The sequence below is a fragment of the Furipterus horrens genome, unplaced genomic scaffold (genome assembly GCF_987537825.1).
Source record: "Furipterus horrens unplaced genomic scaffold, mFurHor1.1.pri manual_scaffold_5, whole genome shotgun sequence".
NCBI lineage: Eukaryota > Metazoa > Chordata > Mammalia > Chiroptera > Furipteridae > Furipterus > Furipterus horrens.
The window spans coordinates 29,733,342-29,760,784 of NW_028327175.1; the positions used below are offsets into that span (position 1 = coordinate 29,733,342).

General features: G+C 38.1%; 1 protein-coding gene across 1 annotated transcript in view; it reads right to left on the reverse strand.

Moving 5' to 3' along the window:
• Positions 1 to 27,443, reverse strand: part of ADCY2 (adenylate cyclase 2) — a 378,366-nt gene that overhangs the window by 107,327 nt on the left and 243,596 nt on the right. The window contains exons 5-10 of the mRNA XM_090276238.1: positions 20,194 to 20,342; positions 16,301 to 16,412; positions 11,456 to 11,583; positions 6,288 to 6,446; positions 5,388 to 5,520; positions 3,871 to 4,047 (exon numbers count right to left, since the gene is read on the reverse strand). Of these exons, the coding sequence (XP_090132364.1) occupies positions 3,871 to 4,047; positions 5,388 to 5,520; positions 6,288 to 6,446; positions 11,456 to 11,583; positions 16,301 to 16,412; positions 20,194 to 20,342 (858 nt within the window). The remainder of the gene's footprint in view (positions 1 to 3,870; positions 4,048 to 5,387; positions 5,521 to 6,287; positions 6,447 to 11,455; positions 11,584 to 16,300; positions 16,413 to 20,193; positions 20,343 to 27,443) is intronic.

Genomic DNA, 27,443 nt, shown 5'->3' on the forward strand with positions numbered 1-27,443 from the left:
CTGAAATAATATATATAAAAAAAAAGAGAATGTGAAATTGTGAATTATTGATCAAAAAGAAAAAAATCAACATATGAGTGCTGGTAGTTCCTGAAAACAGAAGGAGAGGAAAATACTGGTCAGGGTTCATCAGTGGGGGCCCCAGTGTCAAATGTTCAATAGTAGATTAAAAAAAAAACTCACACACAAGATTCACTTTTATACATTTATAGTGGAAATTAAAATAAAAGTTGCAACAAAACTGTTCTAAAGAAACTTTTCTTTGTTGCTCTAACCCCAAGGTTAGGTTAAGAAGTGAATTAAGGAAATGCATTTACCTAGGAAAAGGTAAAGCATTTTAACAAATAACTGAGCTCCAAGTTTTAGTACATAAAGTAAAATTATTTATTATTCACCAGCTCTATCAGTCTTGAATCAAAAGTCAACAGAGCTTTCCCTGACTGGTGTAGTTAAGTTGGCTGGGTGTCATCTTGCAAACTGAAAGGTCATTAGTTTGATTCCCAGTCAGGGTACATGCCTGGGTTGTGGGCCAGGTTCCTGTTTGGGGGCATGTGAGAAGCAACTGATCAATGTTTATTTCTCACACAGTCTTTAAAAAAAAAGGACTCTGGAGCTCTGCATAAGGGGATTGGATAAAAGAAATAACTTCTGGCACTGACAACTGTTCAAACCTGGAATATATTAATAAGAATGACGATGGGATCATTCTGAAAGTGAGTGACAGACATTACTAAGTAACGGTCACATGGGCTTCATGTGTTACACAAACACTTTGACTTTTCTTAAGATGTTTTATCTTGCTCCTAAGGCAGTCCCTAGGTTCTTTATCTGTGAATGGTGAAACCAGCCAGTTAAGAAAACTGCGTTTGTTCAAGACGTCCTCTGATTTCATAAACAATATCCTGAAGGTCAAGCAACCACTGGAACTTGTAACGCTCCCTGGAAGGAGGCATCTTTACCAACCTAACAGATTAAAGTCAGGCTAAAATACTTCCTGTGGTCCCACGCTGAGACAATAAGGAAGACAGGCACTGTTACGTCCTGGGGCAACATGGACTGATGAGATATAGACAACTACAAAAATGTCAGCATCTCACCTGGAAAATACCTTTTCACAGGTGTACATAAGAAATAGCATAGAAACAGCAAAATAGAACCAGAGGTTTGTAAACAAGGAACAGACTGACAGTGACCAGGCAGGAGGGGGGAAGGGGAAAAAGGGGGAAAGAGAGGAAGGGTCTAGTCAAGGAACCAGTATAAATGACCTACGGACATAGACGATGGGGTGGGGATTGACTGCGGGAGGGGGGAGGGATGCGCAGGGTAGGGGAGAGCAATGGGGGAGAAAACGGGACAACTGTAATAGAAAAACAATTAAAAAAAACACAAAAACCCACAATGGAAGTCACAAACGTGAGCCACACATATAGTTTAAAATTTTCTACTAGCAACATTTAAAAACTAAGAATATTATATCTCAATTGTACTTAATAAAAATGTAGAACAAAGAAACAAAACGAAACAAAAAAGGAAACAGCACGGAAAATAATGTTCTAATTTTATATATATAATTCTTATTTCCTGAAAACCAACTAACCAACTACTGGTGAACAACAAATCTCAATGAGAAATATGATTAGTAGCCACTAGCATTAACAATAAATATAGCAAAATTATCCAAATTATTATTATTACTTCATAAGAGTGATAACAGCATCGACCTTCATTGACCACTCAATACTAGCATTCTAGGATGTTTTGTTCTCAACAGTTCTAAATGCTAAACAGCCCCAGATGCCCCAGGCCCTCCTCCTTTGATATCTTCTCTTCGTGATAACTTCATCCAGCTTCACGGCTTTAGATATCATCTAAAACCTGACGCATCTCCAGTTTGGGCCTCTTCCCTGGGGTCTAGATTTGCACATCCAACAGCCAACTTCCTAGCTGCACTTAGCTGCCTAAAAGGCATATTGATTTAAAGATTTCCATTAGCAAAGTCTTGATTTTTCCATCTTAAGCCACCTGATTTCTCCCTAGTATTTCTCACCGCAGCTAATGGCATTATCATGCTTCCAGCTGTGCAGCTAACAGCAGTGTGAATTAATCCTTGATCCTCATTTTCACACATATCTGCTGCATCATGGAGTCTGACTTGCTCTATATTCAAATCAGACCCTGAATTTGCTTCTCACTGTTTGCACTACTAAAATCTTAACGTAGGGAATATAGTCAACTAGTAACTACTTATGTTGTCAGGTGGGTATGAGATATATCAGGATGATCATTTATTAAGTTATGTAATGCCTAATTCCTGGGGTGTACACCTGAAACTAATATAATAATGTATGTCAACTGTAATTAAAAATAAAAGTGATTTAAAAATTAATTTTAAAAAACCAGTAAAAATAAAATAAAATATTAGCATAAGTGAGCATCACTCTCATTTGGACACGTGCACTCTTGCTCCATCATTGCAAAGCTCATTATACCATGCCCTTCCCTCACTTAAAACCCTCTAGTGACTTCCCATTATATTTAGAGTGACTTAAGCTCAACTCCTTAGTGCATATCAATCAGCCGGATGACTTTCTTTGCTCATTGTTGATAACACTACAGTCACACCAGCATCCTCTCTGACCCCCGAAGATACCACATTCATTTCCCTCTTAGAACCACTGAATTTGTTGTTATGCCATCTCCTTTCCCAATTTCCTCCTCTCCATTGAAACTTCCCCCGCTCTTCTACACAGAGTGATCACACTAGTCACTCCAACAAACATCACTCCGTTCCATCTTCATCGTAACCTTCAGTAGCACCTAAAATAATTGTGTTCCTTTGTCTCTACTTATGTTCTCTCTCTTCCCAATAGAAGGCAAAGTCCTCTAACATTTGTTTTGGTGGTCTCTCTTGGTGATGGTCTGATGAATCATGGTCTTCTGTCAAGTCACATTTATTTTTTAGTTAAAAAAAGAACAAGGGAAGTTGAGAGGAGAATTATAACTAAGTCAAACAAGAACGCTGAGCCTACCTGTTGGGCTTGGGTATGTCATTGTGACATGCTGGGAGAGGTGGGACACAGGAAGACTAGAAATGCTCACTTTTACCTGACAAACTGGTATGTTTCTTCTCAGTAGCTAATGAGAATCATGTAACAGTCCATTTTCTTTCTTTTTTTTTTTTTTTACCTCAACTACATCCCTAATACAGTTAATTTTACTCAGAGGTTGTTTTAAAATCGAACGATAGCATTGGGATTATTCTAAGTGCTTAATTATACTTATTTTTCTTTCCTCCTGTGGGTCTTTCTTTTTCTATCTGCATTGCAGCCATCTTGTTGAAAATGGCCCTGCTGAAAGGAGCTTTGAGACTTTATTATCTGATGGAAGTTCGATGGATATAAACAAGTAACCACAAAAAGAGGTTGCACATTGCTCCTGACACAGCCGAACACTTGGGTGAAGAAGAAGTCTTAATAATTTTATTCAGACTGCAAGGACGTTATGCCTTCACCGTTCTTTTATTAGATGCTCAGGCTTTCTATTTAATGAGAGCAAAAACAAAACACAAAAAACAAACCTGGATTTTTAAAAAAAGTTCAATTGTTTTCAGTTGCCACTGTCAGTTGTAAATAACAGTCTTGTGCTGAAAAGTTATTATGCAAAGTCAGCCTGGGTGAAAACCCCTAGCAATTCAAGGTTGGCACTCATTCACACCCTAATAGCTGTTTGTAAGGAGCCTCTCCGAGAAGTCGGAGATGGTAAGTTTGCTTCATTACAGACAGAAGTTATTTTTGCAGGCGATGCCTTTTGGTTTGGGGAACAAGCCCTTCATTTGGTGCTAAGATGCTTTGGAACAGGGGGAGGACATACCATAGTGCTGATCTTGCCGTTCTCCGTGGTCATGCTGTCCCTGTGGTGCAGGTGTGCAAAGGGCTTGGCTGCACCCCAGGACTCCAGGTACCGGGTCATGCGCACAGAGGCCCTCATCTTGGGCCCATCAAGGGTGTGGCGAGGTCTGAAGAGGTGCTGGGGACTCCGTCGTTCTCCCTTGGGGTAAGAAGAAAAGCCTTACACCTGGCGTGCCAAAGGTGGACACCTTCCCCTTCTGGCGCCACCCTTCAAGAAGTTTCCCTTGAATAAGCACATTCCTTTAGCATCCCCCCTTCACCTTTATGGCTTCTTGCCCTCATTCCTTCAGTGCTAATGGTATGCAGTGTTACAAGCTGCTTGAGCTGAGTGATTTTTTCCAGACAGCAACACTTAGTTGTGATTTAAAATTAGGAAAAAATAGCTAATTTAATCACCATTTTTATAAAGTAAATTTTTACTGATCTGTTTCAACTTTTCTTGATGGTTGAGTTTCCCTAACGTGACTGGAATAGAGACTGAAGTTGTTCTTTTTGTTTTTTGTTTTAATGCTAATGGTCTTACTTATCCATGATTTGGTGTTCTTTGCGTGAATACAGTGTTTTTTGTACTCACTCTTTGCCTTTTCCCCATGGTACCCCATCACCCCATAGTTTTTCCTGCTGTCACACATCTGTCTGTAGATCCACTGTCAAGTGAACTAAAGCCTGCCTCCCATGGAGAACCTGGGGTTTGAGGGAGGCTGCCATGAGTAGACATCACACATTTGACTCTCTTGATTTTGTGGTATGGGTTTTGACAGTTTGGTAGTGTTTCTTGCTCACATTTGCACCATTTAACAGCTGTGTGATTTCACGAAAGTTACATAACCCCTTCTAGTTTTGCATTCTTAATCTTTAAATAGCAACAATACTCCTCTGGCAGGAATTTGAGAAAGGTTAAAGGAGATGGGAGCCCTAAGGCCCTCATTCTGGTGGATCTGTGGTGTCAACAGAGGACTCAGGTCCTAACCTTCTGTCTGGGTGGGATGGTCGTCCAGGTAACAGAGGGTATTATTGCATGGAAGTTAAATATGTCTGCACACACATGTCCTCACACAAATGTGTAGGTGACATTTAGTTGTTAATCTTTTAGAAATGCCTTCTTTTCCTTTTTCTTATACGTTCATCTTATTTCATCGCATTAAGTTTTTATCATCTGAAGGTCTCAGCAAAATATTTCTCTTTAATTTTCCAACTGCCCGGTTGGGGCCCAGAAGCATCATGGATTACCACATACATTGACTAACATATGCAACCTTGTCATAGAGGGCAAGTATTTCAATTATTTAATAAATAAATTTAAATTCATTATTTAAAACACATTTCATGATTAAAATGCCATATGCATTTAAAGTAACTTTAGAGGCCAAGACTTACACTGATTTTCTACTGAAAAAAATGTACCTATACAGTAATTTGCCCCTTTGCCTTTTTATCACAAAAGCCATAGGCTAATTAAAGACTCTTTACAATACTGACCTTAGGATTGATTACAAAGTAGGTTTTCACCAGATGCTGCTTTAAATATGGGTCCCTGATGTCACCGTCTCCTTCCTCCACTTTATAAGCTCCATTCAAGTGTTCCAGAGTGACAGAAGAGATGTGAACACGCCTGAAATTCCATTTTAAAACCATAATCAAGATACATAAGGGCATCCACGAAGGAAGATTTTCTGCTTTACTTGTTATTTCAGAAGTCATTTCTTCTCCTCCCCCCAGTGAAGGGAAGGCTGTATGCTCTTGGTAAAATGGACTGTGATCTTTAGAAAGATACTTCTAACGTCAGGAGCTACTGCTGTTTGGAGCATCTCAGCAATCACAGAAACCCGCTTCGTGAGTGTGGTGAATAACTGTTTGATCATAAAATATTTTTGTGTATGAGTATATTTGTTGAAATGCATGCCAGAGGCATTTTAGAAAGTGTGCTGATCGGTATAAAAGTATGGGTTTTCTCTCTCAATGTTTGCTCTCATGTTTCTCCAAATTATAGCACTTACATTGAAATTCTCTTATCTGAAATGACTAACCAAAGATGGATGCCACAGTTTTCTTATTTTAATAGTACTGGTTTCAGGGGTCACCAATAATAGAGAAATGCCATAACTGCACTGCAGGATAAAACATCTTCAACTTGTGTCTCTATTCATAAATTGGAAAATAAGTAACAGTTTGTAATTTAGGATCTGATATCAATAGTCTTTGACCATAGGTCATGGGGGTGGTGGAATTGGAACTTGACAGGTCATGTTTATCTGATTAATGAAAGAGGCTGTAGGGCATAAATAACATAGAAATCATCCAACACTGAGCTGTAAGTTATTAACCTGCTGACTAACCATGTAGCCAACTTAAAGAGAGAAATTCAATGTGCAGCCTTACCCTGGGACGCCTCCAGCTTCCATGTGATTGGCCAAGGTAACATCATGTGACCACACATCATACTGCCACTTCTGCAGACCAATCACACCACAGAGGACATTCCCGGAGTGCACTCCCACACGCATGTTGATATCAACTCCAGTAGCATCCCTCACTTTCCTAAAGAGAAGGAAACTTACATCATCATCCAGAAACAGCCTCTCCTTCCTTTAACTCTTGGCCAATTTTCAAGGCATTTTATTATTCAGAATTTCTCGGACTATTAGAAATATTATCACAACTTCCCCTATAGCAGAAGCTTACCGCTGTGAGTCAAGATAAAAGGTTTTTCTTTCTGGTTACTCCCAGACTAGACATAAGCTCCAATGTTTGGGCTAGAAAAGCCCATCAGGCTGCATTTCAACTATAGCTTTACTTTTTCAATTGATGAGCATCAAGCTCCTTTCATGTGCTGACACCTCCTCTGAATTTTCATACTAGAATCATAGCACATTGCCTAATATTGTTGGGAAGAATTTCAGATGCCATTTGCAATTCTAGTGCTTAGCCTAATGTATGTCCCCAATGTAGAGAAAATACAGCTTATTTGTGAGCTTAATACTGACTTTTGCCTGAATAGCAATTTAAAAAAATAACCATGAGATTAAATATTTTTAATTGTGTACAACCTTTAACAACAAAAAAACTTTATAAAAAGCATAATAATGCATACAGTGTCATAAAAAAGAAATTAATTTAAAAATAATTTATTATTTTTACTCATTTCTTAATTGGGGTGACTGGTTAATAAAAGTATATAGGTTCCAGGTATATAATTCTGTAATACATCATCTCTATATTGTATTATGTGCTCAAAGTCAAATCTCCTCCCATCACCATTATACTCCCTTTACCCTCGTCTCCCTCCTCCTACCCCACTTTCCCGCTGCTAATCACCATACTGTTGTCTGGGTCTATGAGATGGGTTTTTTTTTTCCCCTTAATTTCTTCATCTTTTTCATCCAGCCCCCCAACCCCCCTTCCCTTTAACGGCTGTTAAAAAATACCTTAGGATCCTATCTCCCAACTCAATAACAGAGACAAATGAAGAACTTTCTTTAAGGGAAAATGACAATGCTTGGCAATGCTTATTTATTTCTGCCAGCTAAGTGCACTTATCAATTAAAATATTATTGTAGAAGAAGTATGCAGGAAGTGTCTCCAGTTACCTGGGGAGAATCAGCCCCAGAGGCTATGCGAAGGGAAACAATGACCCTGATTGCGACACAGCCCGGAGGAAGGGTTACCATGTGTGGGCTCCAGTAAATGAAACTTAAATGGCTCACAACGACATAGGTATAGGTGTCATGCTTAGATGAGAAAATGACATCATTTAAGCATGCTAAACATGATCAAAAGAAACAGAACTACAATGTAAAAATAAAAGGCCTCCTGAAAAAGGAATATAGAAAGTTATTACCTTCTCTTCCTTTCCTTTCTCTTCCCTTCCTTGCCCTTCCCCTGTCTCTATCTTCCTTTCATGGTTTTTTCCCCCCAAAAGACAACAAACATTATGCACGTCATCCAAACCCTTCATCCCTGCAGGCAGGATGGGCCACAACCTCTACTCACACCTCTGCCCTCGACACTGCCCTCCAGCGGCAGTGAGTGCTATGGCAGCCCAGGCCCTGTATGGTGCTCACCTTGGGACCTTTGCTCATAATGGTTCCTCTCTCTGCTCCCCACTCCCCTGAGTCCCTTTTCCCTGACAGGGCGTGGGTGTCACATGGCCAGTTTGCCTTGCTCTTCCATCTATGGATTAGGCATGACCTTGTCCTCATCCAGAAAGGCTTTCTGGTCTCTCTTTCTAGGTTGATGAGGAACCCCTTCTTCATGCTCCAACCTCCCGGAGTGCAGGTAGCACTCCCATTTGTGTCCATATCTGCCCTTAGTGTCGTCCCCATGAAGACACAGACCTTGTCCCAGCGGTCTGTGTTCCCATCAGTGGGCTCTGGGCCTGGGGCAACGCAGACACTCGATACAAGTTTATTAATTGACCCAAGTCATTTCAGAAGGGTTTACTTTGTTTCTGTCTTTGGGAGATGAATAATTTGTCAAAAAACTTGTAATTGTTCTTAAAATTTTATATTGTTGAGAGAGAACAGTTCCAACCATGTGGTATTTCTGTACCAAAATATGGTCAGCAGAGAGCCGAGGGAGGATAGAAAGGGGACACAAGGCACTCTGCAGTGGCCGTTCTGACAGAACTGACTGGTTAATAATTTGACCCTTTAAAACTATCTCCATGTCCTGTGTGTCTTTTGTAGGAAAATGAATTGATCCAGGGTTCAAATGAATTCACTGACAAAGTGTTTTAATGCATGTGAATGCAATCTATGTGACCTATAGAAAAATGTTGAAATAATTGTTTAAAGCTTACAACCATAATAGACAAACTTTGTAGTTGAAGAGGAACTTTAATGACTTACAATATCAGGGTCCTGCATCATATCACTTTGTTAATTAAGAATAGTTTACAATCTCATGACAGGAAAAATAAAATCTCTCTAAGCATTGGGAGCTTCCCAAAACTGCAGCTGAAGTCCTTCTGTAGTGGTGCGTTAGTGAATAGGGAACTAGGCACAGAGGGGAAAACACAGGCAAACATTCGTAAACCCATGTTACTTGTTCCTATGAAGAAAAACCTGAGATAATCTGGCAAAATTCTGAGTGCCAAGTGTGCGCTTTCTCTTCACCATCCTAAAAAGTTAAAATTATTTTATTCATTCCCACCTTACTGTTTAATGAATGGGAATGAAATACTTGCCCTTGCATGTGAGAAAGAACAAAGAATTTTTGAAATTTGCTGAGATGCCCTTGCTTTCTCTGCCCTTTATTGGGGCATGCAACAAAACAACTTATTAACGGTCACTTTGTCAGCTGTATATGAGCCAAATAGGTTATTTATAACAGAGGAGGAATGTGGAGGCCATGATCAATGAGTAGAAGATAATGGGACACATGCTCAGTAAGATTTGAAGCTAAGTTAAGTTAGAAGCAAGAGTTCTGAAAAGTTTCCCCAAATCTGCTAACATTAATGAGATTCTGGACACGTAAGATATTACTGATGTATCTGTGATGAATGGATAAATTGAATTGATATATACCATGCAATGAAAAATGATTTCACCATAAAATAAAATGAATTACTGACACATGCCCCAGAGTGCATGAATCTTGAAAATGTACTATGTGAAATAAGCTGTACACGAAAGGACAAATGTAATGTATGATTCTGCTTCTAGGAAAGAACTAGAATAGGCAAGGTCATAGAGACAAAAAGTAGAATTGAAGTTACCAAAGGCTGGGAAGAGAAGGGTATGGAGAGTTATTGCTTAATGGAGTTTTTCTTTGGGATGATAACAAGCTTTGGAAGTAGAGAGTAGTGATGATTGCACATTTTGAGAGTACTTAACACTATTGAATTTTACACAGAAAAATGAAAGGGCAATATTTATGTTATGTATATTTTACCGTAATGAAAACAATGTAACAGAAAAAAATGATATTACTGATGAACTGGTGACCTGCCAGTGGATCAGAATCAAGGATTCTTTCTCCTAAAAGCTCTTCAACTTGCTAGAATAATGTAAATATAACAGAACTGGAAAACGGTTGATTCAGAAACAAATCAATCTTTAGTAAAAGGATGAATTGTTTAATCCAAAATGTAAGTGATGCACATAAGTAAATCTATCCTTCATAAAATCTCCCCCATATTTACGTATAAGAGAAATCCAGAGAGACTGCTTTCCTCCAACAGAACCCATTACACCTCGTGTTTGAAAGCAACACTGAGGTTGCCCCAGGCATGGGTTATAAACTTGAGAAAACCTATTAGTCCCACTGATTAGATTCACTTTCATCTAGATCCATACTGTTAGGAAGAGTTAATGACTTTTGAAATAAATACAAAATATTTTTCATGTATCAAAGAAGATACATGATTTATTTATGGGAAAAAGCAAGGACAGTTATTTCCCACACACTTCTGTGTGGTAGCTGAGGCCACACTGACTAACTCCTACCCCATCACAATTCTTTGTTTGATTTCACATGATTCATTTGCCACCCATTCCTGGATCTGCCCAGTGGTCTATAGCAGTTGCTACTGAGCTAGTGGATCTGGAACACTTAGGCCTCTGGGACTCAGTTGAGGCTGTGGATGCTCCATTATTTTTCCCTGGATGACATCTTTTAGTTCATTTGAGCTCATGGCCAACATACATGAGGAGCTCAACCCAGTGACAGCCTGACTTGCTGCTTCCTTGTGTAAAACCACACCTACTCTAACCCTGAGACAAGGGAACAGAACATTGGCCACTGAATTCTTATCCTGTTTAGAGTAAAACTATGTGGAAGACAAGGTAAAAATCACTTGATTAAAACATCCAGTAAACTAAAACCTTTCAATCATATAATAAACAAAGACCTTTTATCATTTACAAGATTATTCTGGCTTTTACAAAGGGCATTGCTAAAGATAGATGCATTATGGTGCTGGAATTAAAATTAACTTTGTACCTGATATTTTTACCCTGTAATTTGTCAACTCTAATGAAAACATTTTTTCTACATAAGCAAATATTTCCCAGAATTACAATGAAAGAAACTACAGATACAATACAGAAAACATATACTATGACTATAAACTGAAACTAACTTCTCAGAGCTGAGGATTTTTTACTAGATGAAGTAATTTTCAGTTGTGTTTTATATTAATTGCTTCCTGTTGATAAAACTACTTTCCTTCTTACAGTTTGTATGTAGCCATCCTGTCTGTCAGAAATCACAAGAGATCCTAAAAGTGCAGACATTTTAAGATTAAAAAAGATATCTAAAGTTGTTTAAAAATCACTTTAAAAAAACTAAAACTGTCCTTTTCTGTAGATTTATAACTCAGTTTTGCAAAAATCTAGAGCCAGTAATAATAACACAAAACACTTAGAAAAGTCTTGCTTTGGATCAAGCTACTCACATGCCAACAAATGGGTCTCTGCACATTAATAGTTAAATGTATAATAATATATTTAATGCCAGTGACAGATAAATAGAAATAGTGGCAAGTGAGAACTGCAACTAAAACTTACTAAACTGTTAAAGAAGATCTTATTAAGCATTACACCTACTTTATGGCTTCACACATATCCAGTCCCATTTTCACACAATTCTTGGCATGGTTAGGGAGCGATATCGGCAGTCCAGACACACAGTAGTAGCAATCTCCTAAAATTTTTATTCTCATACATTCATTCTCCTAAAAGAAGAAAAAAGTCACACAGTTTCAGTTGTATTACGCAGTTATATGATCATTTAAATTTAAAGAATATCATCAAGAGCTAGTTCTACAGACACAATGAGTAGGGTGCATGGGGAGAGAAATGACAAGTTGGGTCTCCCTTGACCACCCACCAAGAAGGAGCCACCCTCACCCACATGTTCATTTGACAAAGTAGGAGAGTAAGAGGAAGGGGATGAAAAGGAAAGTCGAGAATGTTCTGGAATGATTTCTACTTGATACTAGCAGAGGATTATACAGACAGAATCACTCTCCTTAGTCTGAACATCCCCAAACATTGACAGTGAAATGAAACATTCTATGCAGAGAAGAATCTTCTAGGGCAAAAAACGATGACCAGGACTCCACAGGAATTAGAAACTATGTCATCCCCTACTGTGCTCACTGTCCTCTACATTTATTTTAAAGATTCTTTCCTGCAGATGTGTAGCTTCTGATAAACATCTACACCATATAATAAGGTACCATTTGTCATTGTCAAGTTATTTAAAACAATTCTGACCTTAGGTTAAATGAGTTAACTATAAAATTAGACTAACTCATTATTTTTCTTGGCTAGGTTATATTTATAATATTGAGACTGACTTTATTCAAATGCATCAATCCTGAATCCACTTCTAACCTTTTCAATTGGTTTATAGACTCTTCCATTAAAATAAAAAATCCAAAATCAAAATCAAAACCAAAGATATACCAAACACAGATTTTTCCTTCTGAATACTAACACAGCCTTATGCATTAACTGAACAAATTTGAAATAATAAAATTAATATAAATTTTTTTTTGTTCTTAATCATGTCGTAGGTTTACAGAAGATTTTGTGTATTTCTGTCTTTGTCTGGAGAGGGTGTGTACCCTCACGTTTATTTACAGCACTCTAGATGATGTGCCAGATGTGCCAGTAATTCCTGATAATAGTGTCATAAGTAATAAAAAGGCAAACAAGTACTTTTTGATAAGGCTTCCCTCTCATATTTCCTAAATAGATTCTCTGTATTTTGAATGTAGAATCTAGAAAACTGCAATATTAATATCAGTGAATTCTTGGATTGGCACTATTACTGAAGATGAGTTCACTGTATATGCATGGGTTTATTTCTGGGCCCTCTATTCTGTTCCAGTGGTCTATATGCCTGTTTTTATGTTAGTGTCATACTGTGTTGATTGCTTTAGCTTTGTAATATATTTAAAAATCAACAAAATAGAAACAGAGGCATGGATATATGGAACAGACTGACAGCTGTCAGATGGGAGGGGCCTTGGGGGCTGGATGAAAGAAGGGAAAGACAGACAACAGTGTAAACAGTGTGGTGATAGCCAGAGGGAAAGGGGGGTGCAGGTGTGCAAGGTGGGGCAAAGGGGCAATAGGGATGGAAAGAGACTTTGCTTGGGGTGTAGGTACACTGTGCAATATGCAGGTGATGTTTTATTGAGTTGTACACTTGGAACCTATATGATTTCATGAATCAATGCCACCCCAATAAATTCAATTTAAAAAGTATGCTGCCTTCAGCTCTGTTTTTCTTGCTCAAAATTACTTTGGCTATATGTGGTCTTTTGTGGTTCTTTATCAATGTTAGGATTGTCTTTCTATTTCTGTAAAATATACCATTTGGATTTTGATAAGGATTGCATAGAATTTGTAAATGGCTTTGGGTGGTATGGACATTTTAACAATATTACTTTTCCAACCCATTACCATGGGATGTCTTTTCAGATTTCTCTCCTCAGTGTTTTATGGTTTTCAGTGCAGAAGTTATTCACCTACTTTGTTAAATTTGTCTCTAAGCATTTTATTCTTTTTGATGCTAATGTAAATGAGATTGTTTCTTGATTTCTTCTTCATATACTTCATTGTTAGTGTATACAAATACAACTGACTTTTGTAGGTAGATTTTGTAACCTGCAATGTTACTGGATCCATTTATTTGTTCTAATGAATTTTTGTGGATTCTTTAGGGTTTTCTACATATATGGTAATGTCATTTCCAAACAGAGATAATTTTATTTCTACCTTTCTAATTTTGATATTTTCTATTTTCTTGCCTAATTGTTTTGTCTAGGACTTCTAGTACTATGCAGTACCCTATTGAACAGAATTGGTGAGAGAAGGTCTTCCTGTCTTGTTCCTAGTCTTAGAGGAACAAATTTTGGTTTTTCACCATAGAGTATGATATTAGCTGTGGATTTTTCATATATAACTTTATTGCATTGAGGTAAGTTCCCTCTATAGCTTATTATTTGAGAGTTTTGATCATGAAAAGGTGATTAATTTTGTCAAATGTCTTTTCTGAATATATTGAGAAAATCTCATAATGTTTATCTTTCATTTGGTTAATGTGGCATATCACATTGATTTGCAGATGTTGAGCCATCCTTGTATTACAGGAGTAAATCCCACTTGGTTGTGCTGTATGATTCTTTTAATGATCTGTTGAATTTGGTACACTAAGTGAAATAAGCCCTACATAGGAGGAAAAAAACTATATGATACTACTTAAATGATTAATCTAAAATAGTAAAATTCATAGGAGCAGAGAGTACATTATTAGTGGTTGTCAGCTCTGAGGGGAGGGATAAATAGTCAGGCATTAGTCCAAAAGGACCAAGTTTCAATTATACAAGATGAATTAAGTCCTAGAGATCTACTGCACAGCATAGTGTCTAGTTAACAGCACTGTGTCATATACCAAAAAATGTACTAAAAAAGTAAATCTTATGTTAAGTGTTTTAATAACAAAATAATAATAACCATAAAGAGGGTAAAAGGAAACTTTTGAAGGTGATGTATATGTTTATGTCATAGATTGTAGCGATGATTTCACCAGGGAATGCTTACCTCTAAGCTCGTTAAGTTGCACATATTAAATATATACAGTTTTTTGTATAGCAATTATGCCTCAATAAAACTGGTTTAAAAAATAATGGCAAATGAACAATGATTTCACATTCCTCAGCCTAAAGTTATGTGCTTTGCACAGTATTCACTCAATGGACTGAGCTATCTGTTCGCTTACAACATTCTCTAACTCCACGTTATTAAATATGAGGCATGAACTGAGGCCCAAAGCATGCTGCCTCTGTGATTAACAAATTTGGGCTGGACTCTGATATTGCCTGCACATTCATTTGTTATGATCAGAGAGGAACAGGAAGTCACACTGGACGACCTTTGTTATAGGTAATAAATTGTGTCCTCCCAAATTCATATGTTGAAGCCCTAAGCCCTGGTACCCATGAAGGCAAACTGAGGTGGCAACAAAATCCTTGCAGATGTAATTAGTTAAGATGAGGTCATGTAAGAGTAGGGTGGGGCCCTAATTTAGTATGACTGGTGTTCTTATTAAAAGGGGAGATTTGGACACTCAGACATGAGCACAGGAGAATGCCATGTGAACACTGGAACTCTGTTGCCACCTGCCAAGTTGGGATATTTCTTTATAATGTGACCAGGGTGTCCCAAAAAATGACTTTATATTAATTCAAATATTCAAGACATTATGTTTCAACCATTCTTTTTCTAAAAAGTGAGCACCCAGAAAACTCAACCTGTTCTCGTAGTTTGTTATAGGAAAGAATCACAGCTATCCTTTCACTGATTTTTGAAATCCCCCATGGGAGCTCTCATGGTCAGATGGGCAGCAGATGCAATTCATGGGGAGCTTGATCTGAGAGTGTCTGAAAACATCTGCAAGCCAGAGTTATTCCTAAGAGTTGAGTTGGAATGTTTTATGTTGTTTAACAGTGAAACGAATCTTTCAGTAACTAAATTTAGTACCAGCACTTCCGTATTTAAATAACATATTTTAATAAGCATAATGAAGTACTTGTTATTGGGAACAATTCAAAAGAGAGAATTAGGCTAACTGGAAATGTTTTATAAGAAGCAAAAGACTTCTGTGGGAGAAGAGGTGGGCAGGGTGGGGGGTGAGCAATGGGGGAAAAAGTGGGATAACTGTTACAGAAAAAAACAACAAGTAAATTTAAAAAAAAGAAGCAAAGGGCTAACAAGTAAAAAAAAAAAAATTCTAATCAATATTCCCACCAGAAACCCTAACAGTTCCAATAAAAAAGTAAGGTCTTGTGTGGTACAGATCACTTGTCATCATTTTGTTTTTGTGAAATTTTCTATAAATGAACATATAAATGGCAAATACTGAACTTAATTTGTTCTTAAGTGACACAAGGGTCAATGGATAAAAATGAAACAGTAGTAAATAAAGGGTTTAGGGAGAAGGCATGCATCCTACTTTAGGGGTCCTTCTAGGATGCTTACTAACAATATTAATACATGATAGTTATAACTGGATGAAAGGATTCCATGTTTTCAAATCCTTGACATCAAAATGCCTAAATAAGGGCCTTAGAAGAGCACAGCGCACAGAGATGTGCAAACTAAATCTCATCATTTAAAATGTATTTATATATGTGTGCTTAATTATATATAAGCAGCTGTTTAAAAGCTGATGAAAACATGCTAATTCGATGCTATGGCATTTCTCTGACTTCGGTTTGAGACTTACCAGAGCTCAATGGCAAAAAAATTCAACAAATTTACAAACACCATTCCTAAAGGATGCTTTTTATAAAAAAGTAAAAAGTTAATAACGGGTAAGAAAAAAGTAAGCCGAAAATTTATATATCTTCAGAATAAAAGGGAATCACTAATACTCACCTTTGCAATTTGATCAAACTTTCCAAAAAGTTCGTTTAGCATGTGGACCAGTTCTCCTGGGGAGCAGTCGCTGGCCAGCCGGGTGAATCCGACAATGTCGGCGTATAGGATACTGTGGGAATGAACAAAGGGAGGCAGGGTTTGCAAGTGTACATCCTTTCAGAAGGTAACGGTAGTGTTTTCTATTAAAAAGATATATATTTTTTACATTTTATATTTTCATAAGACAAGTGTCATTTCTCTGGAAAGGGAATACATAAAGATTTTGCTAAATGTTCCCATTAAATATTTTTATGTTAAATTTTTATAATTAAAGTGAGAGAAAAAAAGTCTCATGATATGATTTTGTCATTCTAGTCTATTCTTACTGAGCACCTTTCTCTCTCAAGGCCAGCCCCCTTCTCTTTCTCTGGTTGATGTGGTATTGATCCTGACATTTCATTATACTGCCATAATCCTGGTATCAAATGAGTATGTTTCTGTTTGTTACTTGAATTTGTATTGTAAGATTTTCTAAAGTAGAAGCAGCAAAATAATAAAAGCTAAATCCTGTTTTTATTGATTCAAAAAAAAAAAAAAAAAGAAACTGGGATAATAATCTTCTTCAAAGAAAGTCTACTTAACAAAAGATTCTGGATTACTTACTACCTGCCAGGATGAAGCAGACAGGGTACATCTTCTTAAAGCTCAGAATTTAGGTGGGTAATGAAATAAACAAATAAAGACAGCAAAAATGTCCAATTACAATGATTGTAAGTTCTATAACAGAAAACAACAGACTGCTATAAGAAAGAACAGTGTGGGGTTGGGGTAGGGGCAGGGATGAAGAAGGGGTGGTGATTAGATGATTAGGATTCCAGGAAAGTCACTCTTAGGAAATGACAGTGCAGCCTCCCTTCATGGGATGTCCTTGCTAGCAGGACAAATCAAAACAAGCCTGTAGGGGAAGGAGGCTGATTCAGCTCTGATCGTGCTGACTTTGATGGTGGTGTCTGTGCAACACCGAAGAAAAAGACACCCATTAGGTAGATAATATGGACACTAGGGCTGAGTTCTGTGTCTTAGCACCATGTGAAGGGTAATTAAATCCTGGGAGAGAACTGGAGAGAGCAGAAAAGAGAGGAGAGAGCCCTGAACACACCCTAATATTATAGGAGAGGCTAGATTTAGGGAAGAATAAACAAGCAAGGAGACTGTAGAAAGAAAACAAAAGGGATAGGAGGTCAGAGACTGAGGGATGGGGCAATTCTGTTAAGTGCAAGGCCAAGGCCAAGGGGCCAAGCGACCTGAGCTGTCACTGAGATAAGGCTGTAAAAGTATGTCAAACACAGATTTGGGAATGAGACAGTTGGTGAGTAGCAAGAATGAGTTCTGTGACATGGGAGAGGTTAAAGCCAGAGAGTGGCAATTTGAGGGGACAGAGAAAAAAAAAAGATAAGTAAGAGGGTGTGAAAAAAAATCTCTAGAATCTGAGCTATGAAAGGCAGGAAGGTCATTTTAGAGTTAGATGGTGGCGTTGGATGAAGAGGCGTGTCTATTTTCAGAAATGTGATGGGTCTGTGAATGTTTCGGCACTAGTGGGAGGGATTCAGAGGAAGGCCATGAAGATTCAGGAGGCAACTGGTGGTTGTTATCTTTACAGCTATAAATTCTTGTTTCCTCTGCCTCCTCTCCCTTCACTCATTATTATTATTGTTGTTATTACCATTCAGTGATAAAGAGAATAAACATTTTGTTGAATGAATGGCCAAAGCTAAACTAAAAATTAGCAACTGATCTTTTTGGTACTATCTATGAGTTCTCATTTAAGAAAAGAAAAACAACCAAATCTTCAGGTATTGACTAGACTATCTGTGCTACCTGTGACTTGCCTGCTTCTTTGCTTGTACCTGTCCTGTTGGAGGAATAAAAAGCCACATGTCTTCATATTTTTTTTAATATAACTGCTACTCCATGTCATTTAAGGTTTTACATTTTTAGGTTTTAAGTATTTAAGTTACTTTAGAATTTCAAGTATATTTTATGAACTTACATTTAATTCAATACTGCAAACATATTCTAGACAATATGTGAGGAAAATTAAGGCCATTGAAGCTGCTTCACCAATCCTTTGCCTTAGACAGTGTGACAGTCAGCTTCCAAGAGGGCCCCAGGGATCCTCACCCCTTGCCACTCACACCCTGCACTGTCCCCTCCCACACTGAAGGGGACTGACCTGTGTAAACAATAGGATACCCCAGAAATTACCAACTAATGAACACCAGGCTAAGCTGCTCCTAAATTCCCATCCACAGAAACTGGGAGACAATATTTAATGTTGTAAGTCAAGTCATTACACAGAAACGGATAACTAATAGCATGAGAAGCCTGAAGTTGATGGTGTCTTTAGTCATTTTTATAGGTCTTTTGTTCCTGCGTTGTGCCATAGCTACTTACAGATATTCTGTGATCCTGGTTAGATAGAGGTGCATGTATCTCCACATGTTCTGAATACCAGATATGACTTAAAAGTATTCCCTGAAACGGGAGGGGCATCGCTGAGTCTCAGAAAGTTAAGGTTGGGAAAGGCTTTTTCTAGTATAATATACCTTGTCAGACATTGTGAGGTTTTTTTTTCTCTTTAGTTATGTAGGTAAAATACTTAAAAACCCGAAGAGAGGCCATTGTTTTAAATAATTTTACTCCTTAACACATGTAAATGTTCTTTAATTTTTCTCTATCCTCTCCTCCCAAACAGCCAAACTTTTATTTTAAAAAATTACCCTTGATTCTTCATTTAACCACTTGTGCTCTTGCAGTTCTTACTTAATTTATAACCATTTTTCTACCACCTTCTTCTCAGCAGGCATTTCTTAGTGAATATTAGCTCTGTGCATGATTGGGCCATGAATATCATTACATCTATGCACCGTTTCTAAAATCTGGTGTCAAAATGAGATTTGTTTTAGAAATGTATTTATTTTGCAATTAAATTTGTTTCTTAGAAATAAACTTCAAAAACCTTGACCTGAAGCAACCAGACTGGAAGGCAGCATCATTTATTGAAGAGTCAGGACTTGGGGGAGAACAGGTTGATCCCAATTCCAGTCAAGGCTCAACAAATTTTAGTTGTTTTCAATTATTATTATAAAACTACTGAACAGGAACATGGGTACTCTTACAGCTAAAGTATTAACATCAAAACATAATGAATGAGGCGAGATACACACATGAGAACAAGATGCCCCACACCTTTCTCCTTCCTGACCACAATTTCATGCTGATACCATGTTAGTTTTCCAGGTACTGTGGTCCCAGGAATGTCTCCGTGAGAAGGAGATATGACAGTGCCAGACTTTGAAAAGCAATACACTTGACTATAAATTAATTAAGGTGCACATCAGTCCTTTGTGATATCGGTCACTGATTGGCCATCTCCCAGAAACCCTTCAATCTTGATGAACAGCAGATCACCCAGATTCCCTAGAAAGTGCTGGCTTCTCTGAAGCCTGCCTGCAAGCCCATCTTGAGAAATCGTCATTGTCCTGAGAGCCCACTGACCTTCCCTCCTATCTTACTACAAGGCTGTGTCCTGGGCTCAAGGGACCATGAGATCACACCATGCAGTTCCCAGAATAAGGACCCCCCACCCCCCGCCCACCTCTCCCCCTTTCCATGGTTAGCCACAGAAATCAGTGCTATGAGGAAACACTCAGCAGAGGATCCTATTTTCCTAACAGGAAGGCCCTGAGAGGCAGCACACCAGTGGGTGAAGTGGTGGCTACTCAACGTGCAAAGGTTTAACAAGTGCAAAGGACACATGCCATTGCAAGATGGGGGCTTCCAGTTAGAAGTGTCCTCCCTTCACGAACAGGCTCCCGGACTTGCTGAGGAAGAAGAACAGAGCAGTGTACCTGACATTGGTGTGTCGCTTGACATACAGGTTGTGGAAGTTGTTGGTGTTTTCCATTTGGCCGGCTTTGGGGCCCTGCAGCCGCTGGATGATCTCAGCTTTCATTTCCATGGCTATGTGAGCTGGCAGCAGGGACAGCAGCAACCGCTCCTGAAATAGGTGTGGAAGAAAGGCCAAGATTTCTAATAAGGAAGGGGACATCCAAGGAATATTTGAAATCATCACAGAGTTGTAGCATGGCCAATTTGAGGACTATCTCCAACTAGTTAAAAATATAGATTCTAGAACTACATAGTGAAAAAAATATTAAATTTTCTAAGGTCGGAATGTGTTCTTTAGTGTGGGGAAAAAAAAGAAGGCAAAGTTATTTCCCCAAAGATATTACTTATCCATTTGGATTTTAAAGTAGTAAAGCATTTAGAATGCCAGAAGCCAGTGGTTAGCTTAAAATAAAACACCCTCATTTTTGCTTGCTCACTCATATGAGAGATAAGGTACGAGCTTTATTGTCCTTTAGAAAGCCAACCAACATTCCATATTTCTTAAATAAAAGAAATATTTTCAACTGTTTCATTTTCTCTGTGATGAACATTCAATCCCCTTTAGTGATTCTAAACTATTATAAAGACAGAGTCAGGAATATTAGCTTCTGTAAAACATCATCTATAAAATAAACTATAGGTGGAAGGCAAAAAACTGATATGAGCTTTATTCATATTTTTGGTTTCTAAATTCAGTAAATTCAGTACATAATAGCATTCAATATTACATTTATTTTAATATGTACTTATTTTAGTTGAGTGTTACTTTTCCATTCTCTTCAAGGAAAATATGCAATATTTATTTGAGAAAAAGTATTGCAGAAGAACAATCTTTAAAAGTTTGTATTCATTCTAGAGTATTTTAAATGTTAATCTACTGTAGAAAATATCATGTTCTTCAGGTATTGTGGATTTAACATGTATTGTGGCATTCAGTGTTGATACATAAGCATTTTAAAAATGAAACATTTTCTCCATCTTTCATATGTTTTTTGAAAGTAGGGGCAGAGGGGAAGCTGGGCTTTGCTCCCAAGTTCATAGGGCAAGGGGCCCACCTTCTGGGCCCACCTCAGCCACTTTGGTGGCTGTTGGGAACTCCTCCTGAGGAAACAGAAGGTGGTCAGGACTGCATCTTGATGAAGATGGTATGACTCTCACCACAGCCCACCCCAGCCTGCTCAAGGGAAAGGTAGGTGCAAAGTCAACAGAAGCCCAAGTATGGGCCTACAGGGGACCTCAATTCTCCATAAACTAGCATAACTGAGTATTGATCATTCATTCACTCATTCATTCATTCATCCATTCATTCATTCACTATGCTATTCTGAAAACATCCATCATTGCCCATTAAACACCTTGATAAGTACTAAGGGTAAATGTAAAGCAAGATGAGACAAAATGTCCCTGGTTCCATGCTGTTCACAGTCCAGAAAAAAGCTGACCTGTAGTGCATGGACTGTCAGATGAGCCTAGAAGGACAGGCCAGTATTTGGAGAAAGCCACATGCCTAGGACTCTGGGAAAACACAAGGGCAAATATAGTTCAAGAGCATCTGCTATGTGCCATGTGCTCCCAGGAGCTCTACTCATGTCAGTTGAATCAAAACGACAACCCTATCTGGTTAGTCTTATTACCAACCTCGCTGCAATAGAGGCAAATGAGGTACTTAGGTAGTGGGCAGGGTGATAGCACTTGTCATAAGTGCTGGTACTGACATGCCAAAGGGAATTTTATTGGTAATTATGAAGTTAAGAAAAACACTTTTTACTTAATAATAACCTTTTTAATTTTTGTTACATTATTGGTATTTCCATTTAAATTAAGAAATAAAATGGAGAATTCAAAAGCATTTAGTAAGTTAAATGTCCACATAGACATCTGGGAAAATGTAAAATCATATTAATTGTATAAAATTATGAGGGCCACATCTTTCATAGTCTAAAATATAACAGAAATGAAATGTACAACAACATTTACACAAAAGATAAAATGGTAATAAAACAGGTTAGAATGTTTTGAGGTCCAAGTATTCAGTGGGAAATGGCAAAATATATCAATTTATATTAGATTGTAATAAGTCCAGAATTTCCATATTTGCAGCAGAAGGAGTGAATGTATGATTAACAAGACAGCAGTGAAAATGGGAAGGAGATCCTTGGTTAATCCAGAACGAATCAATAAACAAGACTCAGAGAAAAACACAAAACAGGTGGGACAAATAGAAAATAAATCATAAAATGACAGCTATTAGTCAACCGTATCAGAAATTATAATAAATGATGTTCAAAACTGCTTCAAACAAATAGAGGAAAACCAGTGAGGGAAGAGTGAAATTGCCATCAACCACAGTCAGGGGACCTCCTGGGTCACATGCTCAGATAGGAACACGGCAGCCCCAGACGCAAAGGGCGGTATATTACTTTGAGAAGCCATCAAATCTCTGTCATTAGCAAAGCAAATAGACACTGAATATAAATGTTAACTTTAAAACAGTGACAAGGAATGTTAGCACGTAGAATATAGCAGATTATAAATCTGGACCTAGGTTATCTATTTATATATTACAGTGGACTCTGTGTGTCTACAGAGATGCCTGATGATCAGTTAAACTAGATTAAAACCAATTTTGTCCTTGTCTGATGGGTGACAGACAGTCCAGGGCTAAGGAAAAATGAAATGCTCAGCTGACGTAGTTCTACATTGCTGTCTTATGACAATAACCAGTGTGTGCATGAAGATTCAGTGCAGTCCTCTGTTGAATTTAAAGAAACCCATAGACTCTCCCAATGTTTACATTCATTTCTAGTCATGCTTCTTGTAGCCAACGTTGGCAGTGTCCGATCCACATTCCCTTTGTCTCCTTGAAGGTCGCCTGCATCCTGTTTCTTTATAAATCTAGTTTCCGGTGTCCTGACCAATAATGAAGTAATGGATGAGAATATCCCCAACTTCTGCACCCATTACCACTGATGGACAGATCTGAGCATGTTCCACACTTTTCTCAGAGGGCCTCCAGCAAGAGTGAGCTCCTGCTGCCATAACTGACCCTTTCAGTAGCTGACCTCCCTCCCTCACTCTCCTGTCTGAAACCACTTCCCAACTAAGTGACTACACTCAGAGCCTTCTCTTAAGGTCTTCTCGTGGAAAATCTAAGAAATTTCTTCTCTCCTCCTCCTAGGTTCTGTATTAAGAATATGCTAAATCCTAAAGCACATAGGGCCTGACTTCCTTGAAAGACAGATTTTATGAACAAAAAAGAAGTATCAAATATAGTAATTCTTTTCCCTGGCTGTAGCTTTATTTAATGACCAAATGTAAATTATGATATTTTAGATCAAAATATAGATGGATGACTGGCTTATTTTAGGTAGCTTGAAAAATATATGTAGAATAAACTAAAATGAGCGAACATTTTCTTTTTTAGAAGTGTTAATGAACCCATGTGGATTTAGACTGGAATAAAGATTTAGGTAATAGCCCACCAGCAAAATAAAAGGACTCAAAGTTCCCCACTATCATGTGCTCCTGGTACCACCAGTGGATGCCAAAACCTTTTTATTAGAGCACACAAACAGAATCTGTGCTTTGGGGTCTGTACATGACCTCTTAGCGATCACAGCATTGGACAAGGAGATAAGCCTCAAATGTGGTGAATCAAAGCACTTTTAAATTTGCCTTTCTTCCCTTACAAAATGCTATATGTTGAAAGAAAAGCCCAATATTATGACACATGATAAATTTCAACTCCATTCATAATCTGACAAGGTTAATATTTCCATGAATATTTCAGCTTTTGTTAAGTTAGCTGCATGCCTTGCCAAATTATCTGAAAGCAACATACAAACCCAAGTGCTTTATATACCAGATATAACCTAACTATATTATCTCTCTGAATACATTGGAGGCTTCCCTTAAGGGGACTTTTGGAAAATCAACTTGTCATTAGACTGATTGATACATACCATTACTTCTTTCTCTTGTTAGGAAAAATTGTAAAACTACAGAGAATTTGGCTGTTCTGGCATATTCAAAGGTTACCTGATAAATAATTTACCCTTGGTCTGAAGGTCCCGTTTCAACAAATCCCTTTATTAAACCACTAATTATTATTCATTAGCAATAAAATTTTCTTAGGATTTGTTCTTTTAAATTTTGCCTTGTGAAAGAGCTACAGAGTTAGTACATTTCAATGTACTATTGATCAAAATTGAGGACATGCTGGGCACAGAAGTGTTTCTAATATAATAAAACAGAGTGGATATTATAACTATATCTTTATGCTATTTTTGTGATTTTTCAGTTGACAGGAAAATCTAATTTAAGCAAAGAAAAACGTCTATTTAAATTTTGAACTAAGTTTAGTAATGCATATCATACCCCATCCCTTCAATAAACCATGCCTGCAATAAATATTTAAATCTGATTTACTTTACAAATGGCAGGATGACAGCAGCATGCTCCTTCCCTAAGAATTTAAACTTTTTTCTTCCTTCAAAATTTCTATTTAGTTCTTATTTTAAATGCAATTCAATTACATTAGAACACCAAACCAACACAATGAACAGAAGGTATACTGTTATAAATGTTTCTCCTCCGAGAAGAAAGTAGCTTCCAGATCCCTGAGCAGCCACTGGGTTACACGTGGTGAGACGGATGATACCCTTCAACAGCATCCTACAGTATAAAAGAACCCGGTGTCCATTCAAAATCAACCCCTGAGAAACACTGCACTTAGAAAACATTTGCCAGGGACATGAAGATATGTATCTCAACACCTTCTCATACCTTCTCCTGCAGCCAGCTTCACGTCTGCAGGTCTCATAGAACGAGCATCTCCCATGGCAACAACCTCCATTACCAGCACATCCCCAAAGTAAAGTTCTAGTAACAGCTGCTATTGTTGCTGTTTCCCATTACAACATTTAGTTTGTTTCTCTCAGGTGCCTCGGAAATCTTGCCTCTCATCACTCAGTCAGAATGCTCTAAGTACTCTTATTATCAGAAAGGTCTTGCTTTATCTTTCTTTGACTTTTATAAAAAAAATTAAGTCATCATATTTATGTACAAGGGAGAGTAGCAGCACCTTGTAGTAGAAACAGCACTGAAATGGGAGAAGATGCAGGTTCCTGCCCATTCTCTGCCCCTATCTAGCAAACCGCTACCAAATCACTCCAGCCTTTGCGTCCCAGTTTGGTTGTCTAAAAACTACTCCTATTGAACGGGGTGAGCTGAAGGTCTCGATGTCTGTATGAGTTCCTATCATTTTACAGAACCACAAGATGCCATTTTTAGATTTTACTTCTTACTCTTTTGGAGTCCAACAATTAGGGACACACAGAGGAAAGAACCCAAATGCTCAGATCTGAACATGGTGCCAAGACTGTAAGAAGGGCTCTGAAAAAGGAGGGACCATTGGGAATTGACAAAGAAGTCAGGGAGGAGACTCAGTTTGTCCCATTCTATGAGAGTGACTCCCATGAGTGGGAGGAGGCTGAAGAAGGAATGGCCAAGCACTGTGGGGCCCTGTAGTCATGGCCAGTGTTGGCATGTGGAGGGTAAGCCAGCTTCTATATTTTGTAGTCTAGGAGAACTGGAATTCTTTGTGCATATTAAAACCAATATGCACTTCAACCAATCACTATTCCCTTTGACAAATGACTGCCCTTTCACAAACCCTGGTCACCTACAATTTTATTTAAATTCATACACTTTTTGCCAAAAAATAAGTGGCTCAGAGAAGGTAAAGTGAAATGGTAGTCACCAGGGAGTCAAGACCAGATGAAACTGTGTCTTTGGACTTGACAGCCACTGATAGCTCTTCCCACACACTCTGATTTATAATGTCAATGAGATGACAGGAATGCTTTTAGAGAGCAAATCATTAATGGAAGGTGAAAGAATGAAATTATCATTCACCTCCAATGACTGCAGTTAAGAGAAGTTAGAGAACCAAGAGCTCATCAAGCCCAATTGTAAGTTATGTCCACAGTCACAGATGTTGTTAAAGTAATATTTCTAAACGTTTTAGGTGGAGCGACTGGCCCTTTTTCTCAACTATGCTTAACTTGGAGATGTGAACCCTAGAGCAAAATTGCTGCTGGGGTGGGTCTCACAGCTCTGTTGTCGGCAGCCGTCAGCCTCTTCCCACCCACCCAGTCCAGGCCCCTGACAAAGGTGCCCCCTAGGTACCACTGGGGCACAATACAAATCACAGCTAATGTCACAAAGCTTTCTCTGAGGAGGGTGTGAACCGAGGAGATTTCTAAAAGAAACTGAATGACATTTCTCTCGTGAACACATGACTGAGTCCTGAAGTGAACATTTACATCTGTTGTGAATGTGACACTGAATAGCTGGCTTGCGGGGAGGGCGTTGATCCAAGGACACTCCAATGCAGAGGTGAAGTTCAAATCTCTGCTTATCTGTCCTGACAAATGAAGTTGCCCCGATGCCATCTTCTGGAGAAGAGCCTTCAAAGACATAACCTCATAGATAATACCTGCTAAATACTGTGCCTGCCCTCAAACACAAATTGTCCCCTTAGGCACTGAGGTAGTTGATAGGGAGAGAGTGACCCATCATTTCTGCATAACATCAACTTTCCAGGGAAAGAATAATAAATGAGAAAAGAGAATCGGCAGAACTGCAGTCATTCTCATTCTGCTAATCAGGCAATGTCTCAAACTATCTCAGACACAGAGTAGAGAGGGGAGCAGCCAATTGCGCAGAAAAATCATCAGGGCACAAAGCTCAAGGGCTGTCACATTCCTAGAATTTTATTAAAAGTAACTCAAATGAGATGACCGTGGTTCTCATGAGAGGATAAAGGTGCCTTTCTGCCATAGTTTGCCAGACTGTTAACTTGTTACACACCTGATCTCTGCTAATATTGTTGACATGCAGTATTTCTAAAGCTTTATCTTAGTCTTCAAAAAATGCTTTCTTAATAATCAGACTGCAGATTTTCTTCCAGGGATTCAGCCATCTAAGTTTCACTAACACATCTGCTTGTGAGAGAATCATGTCAGATATTAGCTAAAAACGTAATTCTTGTTCAGTATCTCATATGGCACCTCTACCTACAAAAACAATTAAATTATGGCTTGGAGCTCCCATAATAGATTCTACTGCAAGTTATATATAATGATGACTCAAGTTTAATCATACACATTATGTAGCAGGAAGCCTTAATTTGGGGTATTTCCTAACT